Below are 13059 nucleotides of genomic sequence, written 5' to 3'. Positions count from 1 at the left end.
CAGCCGCCGTGTAAAAAAAAAAAAAAAAAACAGCCTTATCGGCCACGACACGGCCTCTCGATTGTCAATCTGATCGATGTGTGCAGCCTGGATCTAGGCCACTGCATTAGCTGTGGAGGCTCCTAGCCGCTCACCATGGATACACATCGCCGCTCACATCTTGTTGCTGTTGTGGTGTAATTGTTTTGTTATTGCGGCTCAGACTGGGTATAACAAGGTGTCCATTTAAATGTTCACATAGCACAGGTCGCCTTCATGATTTGGAGCATGTGTTTAATGTCATTGTGAACAGAGATGCAAGAGAAGATCAACCTCCAAATAATTCTCCTTTGCTTTGTGAAATAAAACTTATCAACCTTTAGTCGGCATGATAAAGTAGTCGCTAAAATGTGTTTTTGTTCTGTGCTAGTGTCTGAAAGTGGAGGTCTTTTCTGACTGACCTTTTTATTACTCTTGTCATTGAGGAACTATTAGGTGGCAGATGTAAAAACACAAACGGCCCTATCTGGAGTCAGTGTTTGGTTTGTCCTTTTTCAGCTTCTGTAGAAACATGGCAGTGCAACATGGCGATTTTCATAGAAAAGGATTAGTTCAGTTCTTATTTTCAGGTGATTATACACTAAAGAAAACAAGATTTTTATATTATATTCTATTTCAGCCAACAAATCCCCCTAAATCCAAATTCAAATTTATTTATAAAGCACATTTAAAAACAACAGAGTTGACCAAACTGCTGTTCATCAATAAATGAATTAAAAAACAATAATAATAAAAATAATAAATAAAAAAAACATAAATATCATAAAGGAAAACAAAGGAGAAAGGGAAAAAAACAAGCTATTTTAAAAGTCAATAAAACCACAAAGTAAAACTACAGAAACTGTGATGATGGTGTGTGTGGCTCGCCGTCCGCCGCTGTCAACCTTGTTTGTCTTTGTGCTGTTTTTGTCGCTTGTCTCTGAAAATGTCAACTCTCTACTGGTGTATGATCGTCAAATGCAACTCTTTGGCTCTCTGCTGAAAACCCGGTGAAGTTTGATTATGGTTTCTCCTGTCGCTCCTGTCAGGAAGTCCAACACACTGGACCTTTAAGAGGCACCATGATGTTTTGTATTGATGGCATATAATATCCCAGCAGAGGTCCTCCTCTTCCTCCACCCTCTCCTCCTCTCTCCCCTGCTCGCTGCCGGCCAAAAGCCTGGGTCCGCCATGCCAGTCCTAATAAATCCTCAGCTGAGAGTGGCGGCGGCAGCAGCAGGGCTGCATTCTTCAGGAGCCAGCACTTCCCCTAATCTGCCCCGGAGAGGGAGCAACAGTTGGCCTGGCTGCTGGGGAGAGGGAGAGGAGAAAAGGGAGAGGAGAAGAGGGGAGGAGGAGGTAGAGGAGGAGGGCTCTCTGGTGACAGGAGCACAATGTGTTAGTAAAACATCGGGAATGTTGGAATTGGATACGCTCACGCTTTCGCTCCCCCTAAAGCGGGCTTGTGTAGAGATGCAGAGGCTGATTTTTGGCAGGTGTGTTCATTTTTATCCAGCATCCTGTGCTTAACACAGAGACGAGCAGAAAGACTCACCCCACCTGCCGCACAAGTTTTTTCCACGCTGTTCAACACTTTGATCCCCTCTGGTGTGTGTTTGTGTTGGAGAGAGCAAAAGCGAGAAAAGAGAGGGAGAAACTCAGAGGCGCTGGACGAGGAAATGCCTTGCAGATGTGTGCAGCAGTGTAGCCACTTGTGTCAGCCAAGAGATCTCTGTTGGCACGAAGAAGAACATAATTCTATGTCGTAAACGGGTTGAAGGGTTTCATATCCCAGCAAACATTGTTTGGACGGTGACGTTGTGTCCCTGGCCAAAAATGGTTCCAGATGCCAAAACTGCAACGTAGTTATGAGTTAGGTGGCCAAATGATGATGTTTTTATTTCTAATAATGGTCCATTCATACCCTCTCTTCTAGTGCATGCCCATTATACTCGACCAAAACTCTGCTCCCATTCATTTTGTTTTGGAAGCGACTGATTCCCTGCACAAAGCGATGAGAGATGGTGACAATTTCATAAATTAAAACAGTACTCACATCAGTACAGCCACTCAAGCTGCAGCTTCAGTGACGCTCCATACAGCTCTGTGTAAATCCAGAAAATACTGAAGTGAAACTTTCTCTGGTAGAGAAGGGAGCGAGGGATTGTGGATGGATACAAGCGTCCAGTGGAGCAGGGCGGACGTGAATTGAGGCGAGCTGGTCGTGTATAGCGGGGGTGCTCCGTTATAAACCAGGAAATATCAACATGTTCTCATCCGTCGTCACATATTGCCGCTTTGTCAGTGGACTTCCACGTCTACATATTATGCTCTAGGTATCCTCCTGCAGCACTTGTTGACATTTTGGGATGCCCATACCGATGCCGGGATGTCAACAAAAGCAGATGGTTGGACTAAGCTACAAAAACATGTGGTTAGGATTAGGCAAAAAGAGTGCATGGTTAGGTGTAGGAAAAACATAACATTCAGACAGGATGCAACAACACATTCTCATCCCAATTTATCGCATGGTGCCGCTCCGTCAATGACCTTCAGCGTCTACTTATGATGTTTTAGGTATGCTTCTGCATCAGCTGTTCACACTCCAGGATGCCATTAACGTGATGTCAACAAATGCACATATGGCGAGATGAAGCAGCATGGTCCTGATGTTTACACAACAGTGCAGATTAGTTAGGATTCGGCAACAAAGTCTCCGACAGTTAGGTTCAGGCAAAAGAGGCACATTTTCAACTTTCAGGGTCAGCCCTAATAATGACATATTTTACCAGAATGCTCAGGAAGGACTTCTGAACTGATGTCCCGATTTGCATCTTTTCATGGTTGCGTCCTATTAGCTGGCTGTGACGGTGATTAGCAGACTGATTGTGTGACAGACTTTGGTCAATCATTGCGGTTTTGTCGACTTATACAGCTGACACAGCCTGTGCGGTCTTTATAGGAGATCAGGCCCCATGAATGAATTCCTCTCTGCTGGTCTCTAGTTTCAATTGATTGCTTTAATTTGGCCTATAATGAGTAGGATGCCTCCTGCCTGCAATTAGCGTGTATGTGTGTGTGTGTGTGTGTGTGTGTGTACTTGTGGGCTGTGTTTAATTACTGCAGTGGATGGATGCTGTGTGGCCCAGCAGGAGCCTGCAGGAATGGGAGGATCCACTGTGCTTGGCATCCACTGACACCTTCACCTACAGCGTATCAGGGCCAGGACTTAACTTAATGCCTTCCTGTCCAAAGGAAGTAGCCAGATTTTTTTTTTGCCTTAATACCATGAATCCCCGTGTTCTGACCTGGTGAACTGAGCTCTGACAGACCAGGATCTGAAGTTTGTGAGAGCTGAGGTACGGGGACTTAACTTGAGTATATACTGTAGTTCTTCTCCTCTTCTCCTCCTCAAAGGGAATTTATAAAATACAGCACATTGTTCCTCATGCAGCAGCATTCTCCTAAATGTCTCTTATGTTTCATCTCCTCCAGAAATCAAGAGAAGAAAACTTTGTAAAACTCATTAATTCTCATCTGTAGGATATTGACAATCTAAATATCATATAATACATGAGTGACGATTTTTCTGCAGAATGACAACTTTTACTTTGACTCTTTAACTACATTTTGCAGATAATTTACATGAATTTTATTTAAATGCTGGACTTTGACTTTAAATATCTTAGCACTTATTCCACTACTTCCAAAAAGACATTTATGGGCTCCCAAGGATCCTTAGAAAGTCTTAAAAGGCATTGAATTGATTAATCTAAATATAATACCTTAATTAAAATGTCTTAAATAATTTTTCAAAAGTTCTGAAAATGCTAAGACATGGGAAGTAGAACTTTTATGAATTTCTCTGAATCTCTTTTACATTGCACTGTAAAAGCTCAAAATAACTTAATTAATAGTAATAATAGTACTGTTATTATTATTATTATTTATTATTATTAAATAATAATTATTATTTTAATTTACCTATGCATCTTTCATAAATGTCACCAAAAGGTTTTATGTTACAACAGATATTAAAAGTTCTCCTTAATCTTAAGTCATTGATTAAGTTCCTGTTGTCTTTACTTCAAATTGTGGCTACTGTAAAATTGTTCTTAATTTTAATTCTGGGTGGCATTAAAAGTCTTAAAATTCCAATTTTTCCTGAAGTCTCAGAAACGTCCTGAAATTCTAGAAACATCCTAAAATCCTAGAAATGTCCTCAAATCCTAGATACATACTGAAGTCCCAGAAATGTCCTATTATCCTAGAAATGTCCTTAAGTCCCAGAGTCCTTAAGTCCATAATTTTTTTCCTAGTTATGCCCTCAAAATTCTAGAAACATCCTAAAAAAAGTCCTAAAATCCTAGTAACAAGTATGAGGCTGCAGCGACTGGCCTCTGGCCTCCTGACATTTTGCAAAAGTGGCCCCCAAGCAAAGCAAGATGACAATCCCTGGGGTATATGCTGGAAAAAATCATTTAAAATCTATTTTAGACAGAAGAAAGTAGAAATACATAGGTCTAAATAAATTTGCTGGGGTCCTTTGGAGACATATCCCCAAAGTGAATCCCATTCTTGCATACAGAAGTTGAAATAAACATACTGTATCTGTTATTGTGATTGTGAGCTCAGTTTTGAGTGCATGTGACAAAACAGGAGGGAATTTATAGACACCAGCAATAATAGAATTGTGAAACTTGCATCCAGACATCCAGATGGTTTGGCTACCAGAGGAGCTCCTGTCCTCAGCATAATGAAAACAAAATTCACCCCCAGACACCCTCCCTCTGTCTCTCATTTGTCTCACTATCGCTCTGTTTTTGTTTAATAAAATCATGCTTGCTCATCAGCAGAGGAGGCCGGGCGTCTCCTCTTTCTGGGGCGATAGCAGCAGCAGCTCCCTCGGGGCATGGTGGTGGTGGTGGTGGTGGTGGTGGTGGTGGGCTTGGTTCGGTGCGTGCCGCCGCTGTCGATCTGTAGTGAATGCAAATGAGGCTCGGCGCTCTCTGATATACTCTCGATGTATACCCCGGCACTAACTCTATCTCTTACTATCACACTCTCTCCCTCACTGTCTCTCGTCCCATCTATCTCAAGGTCCTGAGGGTACACACACCCTCCTCCACCTTTGTTTAAATCATGATAACAAAGTGCACTTAGCTGTCGGGCACACACACATGCAGCCAAAATGGTGGCTTTATTACACCATAGGCATGCAGATTACGTGATACCAGATTGTCCTCATGCAGATCATGATCGGTTTTTGACACAATGCCTGACAAGGTTGCACTAAAGTCCCCCAAAACGGGCGTTGTGAAATGTACTAATGCCTGACTTCCTTCCTTGTTTTCATCTTTGAAACCATGGTTCAAGTTCATCAGGTCAAAGGACTCAAAGGAATACTTCACCTGCAAAATCACAATATGTATATCAATTACTCACAGCGTTACATTAAATTGGTGAAAAAAACCTTTATTCTCTATGTCGCCTTTGCCTCAGCCAAAAGTTACACGAGCACACCACATAGATGATGGCCAGTTGTAATGCAAGTTCTTTACCTGCATGAGAGGAAATAACTCTCCATACCAGCAGGTAGCGGTAGTTTGTAATCATCATTCAGAAAGGGAAGCTGGAAGACCAACAGGACGGATTCAAGACTTAGTTAGCCTTTTAGAACGAAACCACTAAACTTTAACAATGCTACCCGATGTAAAAAAAAAAAAAAGAAATAAAGATATTTAGCATGTGCAAGTAAACATTCAGACAAAATGCTACGCACGATTTCTGCTTGAGAGCTCAGTGGCAAAAAAATTAAAATCTTTTTGATTGCCACACGGGCGTTTTGGGCCAGACATCCTTCTTCAGAATGTAGATTTGACATATTACAAAGGAGGCCCACAGGTGATGTTAATTATAACTCACCACATCAAAACAGTGCATCCCAGCAGGGGGAGCCAAGATTTTTTCATTCCAAATGGTTTGCATCAGGAGATTTTATCTGGTTGTTACTTATGAATTCTATTTTGTATTCATCCAAGTATACATATATTTTTTATTTGTTTATTATGTAAATACATATCAATTGACAAATTACTGTGAAATAATGTTAGTTCCCCCTGCTGGGATGCACAGTTTATATTTTGATGTGGTGACTTCAGATTAACCCCACCTGTGGGCTTCCTTTATAATATTGCCAAATCAACATACTGAAGAAGGACGCCTGGCCCAAAATGTCCATGTGGCAATAAAAAAGTTATAACTGGAGTGCTGTCCTGATCTTTACTGCATTGATATTCACAACTAGGATTCAGCAGTCTCAAAAAGTTTAATTGCGAGTGAGCGCACTGTGTCTTATTTTTTTTTTTTTAAATGAACTTACCTAATGTATATCACGTTTATTTCAATCTCATGCCTTCTTGACTTAAGTCGTCTTTTTAATTTCCTCACCTCTGTTTCTCTTCTTGTGCCGAGAGCTGAACTGCCAATCAGAGCGATTTCATTCATTAATGGGCTTCGCGTCTCTGATGCAGATTCAACATGATGAATCCACAAACAAACAGGTATCAAGGGCTGAAAACTGCCAACGGTGTGGGACACACCACAAAAAGTAGGGCAACATACACTTACTGACAACCTGACCAATGGCCAACCGTCAGCTTGGTGTGTCAGGGCCTTTAAAACAGTAAAAAGTGGGACTGTTACCTGGACTGAATCCTTGATTGGCTTTTGTCATACTAGCCTAAAGTAAGTGGACCTTTCAAGCATGAACAGTCCATCTAAATATGTGCAAAATATATTAAACTTTGGATGATTGTTTGTGCCTCATTAATAAGCGACTGTGATTATTTGTTCACAAATCTACAATCTCCAGTAGGCCTAACCTCCACCTCAGCTTAATTATCTGCGAGCTGTTTCATGCTAATTTGAAGTGTAAAGCAGGCGTTTTAATGATGTTGTGTGTTTGATCGCTCTGAAGCTCCTCCACCAGTAGGATGGATACCAATTGTTTTTCTCAGTCATTAAGCAGATAATCTTGTGTTGATTTCCAAAAGCTAATTACAATAGCCACTGCTGGAGTTTTCTGTCGTATAGAGTGAAACAGACGTACAGGTAGAGCTGGAGAGCTTAAAGCGGAGCCGCCCTGCTGTTCTGCCATCCACATTCTCTTTATGATCCTCATAAATATAGTTTCCAGAAAAAAAAACAACATATAGCTTATTTATTCACTGCTGCTCATCAGCAGGAAAGACTTAACTGATCTTGCACCCTAATATTTTTGATCATAGGGACTTTTGTGCCCAGAAGACTAAAATAAGAATCACATTTACAGTGTTGTCGACTTATTTATGGTTCAGATTGTGTGATACACCATGACGAGGAAAGCATATTGCGGATGGAAAACCTCATTTTTTTCGCAGCTGGTGGTTATTGAAACCATACATTATAGGCATCTAGAAGGCTTGACACTGTTATATTTTACAGTATGGCTGTTTATGTGTTACAAATCCATGCAACCATTGCTTGACAATATAATGCTTTCTGTATTAAACTAGTTCTAAAGGGAGGCAACAGAAAACTCTGATGACTGTTGAGTAGAGTAACAATTTCTGTCCGGATATAATATAGAATATTAATGGGTGACACGCTGTAAAAGTCTGTAAGGATCAGTATCATCAGCTAACTTTAATTTTGCAATATTTTGCTCAGTTGCCTCCGTCAAAAGTTTCTCTTTATTTCAGCATTTGTTTTTCGGGCTTACTTGTACATTTCTGATGATAAATGATGACAGATGATTAGACTGGCAGCTACCATATTTATGGATGCGTTTCCCTCCAAAATGCAGAATGTTTTGTGATTCCCATTCTTCATCGAGTTTAAGCACCGGTGCACGAGCAACGGGATGCTGACTGCAATTCTACTAACAGCCTCAAAGAGATCAGGGTTTTTGTTAACCCTTAAATTGTGCAAATATAAAGTTCGGGTATAAAATACGCTTAATGATAAGATGTCAGTTTTGAAAAAATAACTCATGAGGTGGTATTTCAGGTGATTCCAAATAGCCATATTTCGCAAAACTGCGATGGAAACACTTTTTTCGCTTTTATAGGTCACATGATGACTGTGCGCTTGTTGGTAAACTGGCTCCCTCGTGCATGATGCAGCAGGCGCTACAAGAGGCGATATTGCATCGCATAACTTATCATAGCATTCAAAAGTTGAACATAACAGCCAGAAGCTTTGAATCCAAACCCCCCCTGTGTGATTGTGGACTATCAGCTCCCAGAAATCCCTCATACATGGCCGTTCTCATGGCTTGCCTTTGCATTATCACTCGCATAACACGCCTATGTTGCCTTAAATTTCAGATATTGACAGCTAGTTTGGTGGCTGCAATAGAAATAAACCTGCTTATGTTTTGGACATCCATCACCATGCTTCATGGAATATCACGATAGGAGAAGTCACATAACATCACTCAGTGGAAACTCAGTCATCTCACAATTGTGTTTTATTGATATTTTGAAAATATTGCGCAAATCTGTAATGGAAACCCGCCTAGAGAGAGGAGCCACTTATACCAAGGGTTTACAAACAGAACTTTTAAACAGATAAGTAAAAATAAAAACACTATCTTATATATTTTAATGCAGAAAACCTTTTTATTTGAGCCCTCAGTTTGAAGCAAAACATCCTTTATGCTTCTCAAGAAGTCAAGTCAGCTCTAAAATATGATCCTGTCCTTGTAACAGAGTATTCTCCTCCACGCCGTTCTCACAGGCTGGCTAAATGATAGTATTAAAGTGACCCCCAGTCATACCTGCAGCTGCTCCTCCAGAAACATCGCTGCCTCAGATGAAAGCGAGGGACAGAATAAAAGGAGGGAGCAGATGCAGCGATGGCTAACCTTTGTGCATTCAGCTCAGTAAAGCTGTAAAGTCAGTGATAGAAAATTCAAATAACCAGTGAGTGAGGTACAACTGAGTGCTTCACAGTGTCGAGAGTCTGTGACGTGATCCTGGCTCATTTTTACAAGTTTTCAAATGTGTTTAGTAGAAATTATCACCATTAATGCAGGAGGAAAAAAATTTGCTCTTGGTGAAATGTCAAAAAATTAATATTTGAAGGCCAAATAAATCGTGGTCAGGGGTTACAATTACCCTTATTTTGTTAATATAACACTGACTGTCACGAATTAGGTAATGATTTAAAGTAATAATGATAAAAACGATCAAATCTCTTCTTTTCACAGAGTCACACTCTGCTGTCAGCATCTGTTCGATCCTCCTTGAGTGCCTGCGGTTATTTCAGGACACCCACTGGCAGCCACTCACCTCAGGGTAAGTCCTTCTTACTGTACCCACTAAAGACGGACATGTCCAACATCTCTCTGTGTCCCTCTCATTTTTACATTCTCTGTGTGTGTGTGTCATCCATTTATCTCCGCGCTTCAAGTCCCTTCACCATCATAATTGTTGTTATTGCCCTTGGCCTCAGCTGTGGTGGCAGATATCTCTGAGATAACAGCTTACTCTGTCTCTCCTGCTCCGTCCTCAGGGACAAACACAGACGGATGCTCCTGGCCCTGGAAAACAGTGGCTAGCAGGGTGTTAAACATTCCTGTTAGAGTAGCTTACCTCTGTAACAGATAAGGACTATTTAGTGTATTTATATTGTAAGATGGATCGCACTAACTAGAATGGGTTTGGAATGCAGCCCGGTGTCTAAAAGCACGAGGATAATGCCTCCGTGCAGGTTAACTGGCAGTGTAAAGGAATGCAGCTTTCTACAGCAGCCCTGCACTGCTGTAGAAATAGTCAGAGGTTGTTTGCAAATGAGCCCACACAGCAAAAATTGAGTGAATTAGATGTGTGTGTGTGTGTGTGTGTGTGTGTGCTTCTGTGAACGTGTGCACATGCATTTGTCTTTGCACCTGTGTGTGTGTGTGTGTGTGTGTGTGTGTGTGTGTGTGTGTGTGTGTGTGAGTGTGAGTGTGATTGACTTCTCTCTCCCGGCTGTGTTTGTATAGGCTGAGTGTTGTTGCCTCTGAGACCTGGCCCCTTCCAGCGCCTCCAGCTGTGGGCTTTAACCCAAGTTGCTGTGAGCTGTGTGACCCACCACATCAAACATGCACACACACACACACACACACACACACACACACACACACAAACACACATGCATGCATGCGTGCATCTCTAAACACACATCTCAAGCTCTAATTTATGCTATCAGTGGTCTTAATTTACATACATTACCATAGATTGTACATGTTGAAGCTTCTTGCAAGGTCACTGCTGAAACGCACCGTCCTATTAGCAGTCTGCAGGATTTAGGGGGATATATTGGCAGAAATTGAATATAATAATTAATAATTCTTTAGTGTGTAAGTAACCTGAAAACAAGAACTGTTTTTTTCATTGCCATAGAATGAGCTGTTTGCATCTGCAAAGGGAGTAGGTTTTCATCGACAGAAATCACCATGTTGCACCGTCATGTTTCTACAGTAACCCAGAATGTAAAAGCCAAACACTGGCTCTGGGAAGGACCGTTTCGATCGTCACAGGATTTTTTTGTTCAATGAGAAACTGCTTTATTCAGGATTTTACCGACTTAAATCAAACATTAGTTGTTAATGTGCACACATTAAAGATGTATTTTACTGCTGCAAAGATGGTCTTTTTATAAAACTGGACTGTTTCAAATACCTTTGAAACTGGTGCAACAGAGAAAACCAGAAATTATCAAATGACTAAGGAAAAATATCAAGAAAATGACATTTCAAATTATTTTAAATATATGTTTAAATAAAGATTACAGGGGAAAAAAATATTATTCATTTTTATTATTTTTAGTTTGGCACTATTTTCAGGTCATTTTTCAGTTTTTGTTTTGTTACTTTCCTTTTTTCCTTTCAGAAACTAAATAATTCAGATAATCTCTTCCTAATTTTTGACATATTTCCCCTTAAGTTGCTCATTGCCTTCTCTGTCTTTTTGAAAGAAATCAAGCCAATTTCCTCGGGTTTCAAAGGGTTAAATCTCTTACGCTATTAATTTTGGAAAGGAAGAGACCTCTGTTTCATGGTAAAAACCTCCAGAAAAATGAACACTGAGGGAATTCTTACAGAGAGAGGTTTCAGCTGGTTGTAATCCACACTCATCACCACTAGATGGCACTAAACCCCCTTAAATCTTACACACGGTTCCTTTAAGTGGGAGAACAACTTGTATGATGGCTGATTTATTTCAGGAGCTGCTGCCTGCTGACACTCTACAGCGCTATTATGCTTCTACCCTCTCACATTCCCTGCTTACCTGCTCCAACCGCTCAAGTAGATGTGAAATGCACAGACCCTATAATACATAATTGCAGGGTGCACCAGCGAGGATGTCTCTCTTAGCGTAAGAGCCCTTAATGCCAAACAAAGGGCCCTGTGTTTCCTCTGTGGAGGTATGTAACAGCATGTGAGCTGGAGAAAAGGGGAGTAGGCTGGAGCAAGTGATGCCTCCCTCCATCACAGCTGGTTAATATGCATTTCATTAGGTTGGCCTGCTGTTGGGGAACCTTTTGGCTCGTGTACTTGCTTGTACTGTGGCTCCCTCCCGGTTCGGATGTAATGATTCTCCGAGATGGCAGCAGGTCCGAGCCCACTCTCCACGACTTTGCATCCAGCCACAGAGAAGGCTGTGGATAATTCACCGCTCTCCTCACTCCCCTGTCTCTAACTGAGATGGATGCAGATGAGCTTTTCTATACCTCTCATTGTGTGTGTGTGTGTGTGTGTGTGTGTGTGTGTGTGTGTGTGTGTGTGTGTGTGTGTGTGTGTAGGAGGCGGTGTGCCTTAAGCAAGAAATGGATTGGTCTGTGTCTTTAGACTGGGCCCGGTGAGGCAGGCGGAGAGTATAATCTGATTTAAAGCATGTCAAGGATTGTGAATAATTTCCTCATTACCCCCACCCTTCCCGTCATTTTCAGGGCATATTTAATTTAACAAGAAGAGGGCTTGTGTGAGCGTGTGCGCGTGTGTTTGTGCACGTGTCTTTGTGTGTATGTCACGTCTATGCCGAAGACTGTCTCCTATCTTCCCGCTCGAGGAGGAAAGAATTACTCCTTGCATGCTCTCCCTCCGTCTCTCACTTCGCCTCTCTCTCTCGCCGACCCCCTGAGAGCTACAGCTGTCACAGTGTCACTTTTCCCATCCATAATTGAGGAGTGCGCACTGCACAAAGCCCATGAAACCATGTCAACCACTTCCAGTTGCTCCTGTTAAATAATCAGGCAGAACCAACAGTGCCAGGGGGGAATCTGCCTGTGCAGCTGCCTGTATCGCTGACTTGTGCAATCACTCCTCAACTTTCCCCCTTTTCTGTCTGCTCCACCCGACTACCGCCTGCACACACCCACCTACCCAAAAACGAACACATACGAACACCCCAATGGCTCAGTTGCAAGCCTTGTCCAGTCAATAGCCAAAACTTAAGTGATATTTTCAAAATGTCAATAAAACACAATTGTGAGATGACTAAGTTTCCTCTGAGTGATGTTATGCGACTTTGCCTGTCGTGATAACATTACAAGAAGCATGTCGATGGAAATATTAATTTCACTAACATTTATAAAGTGTCAAAGAGCCACAAGATTAGTATAATCAGACCACCATTCAAGCTAGTGAAGCACTAAACCGGAAGTCAGTTGCTCCACTGGCGGAAGTTACCCGCTCAGGCACTCTCGGCCGTAAGTCTCAAGTGCACAAGCCTCATACACCCATAGATCCGGGTATTTTAAACTGGAAAAAGAGCTTTTTTGCTTCATGTTCCCATGAGCAGCTCTCATGAACGGCGCCTCTATGGCTGTATCCAGACTTTTGTTAATACATCCATTTGCTTTCCGCCATTTCTGCTGCCCTGAAACATCATGCAAACGTCACAACGCAGCAATCATTACAATTCCCATTTGTAATAAGGAGTTTGGAGAACCTTTTATGTGCTCGTCAGCCATAAATTCGGTAAATGCAGTATTTCTGAGAAGCACGTGACG

At 41.6% G+C, this 13059-nt stretch overlaps 1 protein-coding gene across 4 annotated transcripts in view; it reads left to right on the top strand.

The window, feature by feature from the left end:
* The window catches only part of rps6kb1a (ribosomal protein S6 kinase B1a), an 80877-nt gene that overhangs the window by 36661 nt on the left and 31157 nt on the right, over positions 1–13059 (top strand). The window contains exons 15-16 of one of the 4 annotated variants that reach the window (XM_088088523.1): positions 9272–9359; positions 9577–9631. The exons of 2 other annotated variants lie outside the window; for them this stretch is intronic. In XM_088088523.1, coding sequence (XP_087944649.1) covers positions 9272–9311 — 40 coding nt within the window. In that variant the 3' untranslated portion in view covers positions 9312–9359; positions 9577–9631. Of the gene's footprint in view, positions 1–9271; positions 9360–9576; positions 9632–13059 lie in introns of those variants that run through there. One more of the 4 variants, XR_015778931.1, reaches the window with a different exon arrangement.

Source organism: Plectropomus leopardus, chromosome 15 (genome assembly GCF_026936395.1).
Source record: "Plectropomus leopardus strain MGB_pleo_1.0 chromosome 15, ASM2693639v1, whole genome shotgun sequence".
Lineage (NCBI taxonomy): Eukaryota > Metazoa > Chordata > Actinopteri > Perciformes > Serranidae > Plectropomus > Plectropomus leopardus.
The sequence above is the reverse complement of the archived record's forward strand: the minus strand, read 5'-3'. Positions and strand labels throughout refer to the sequence as shown.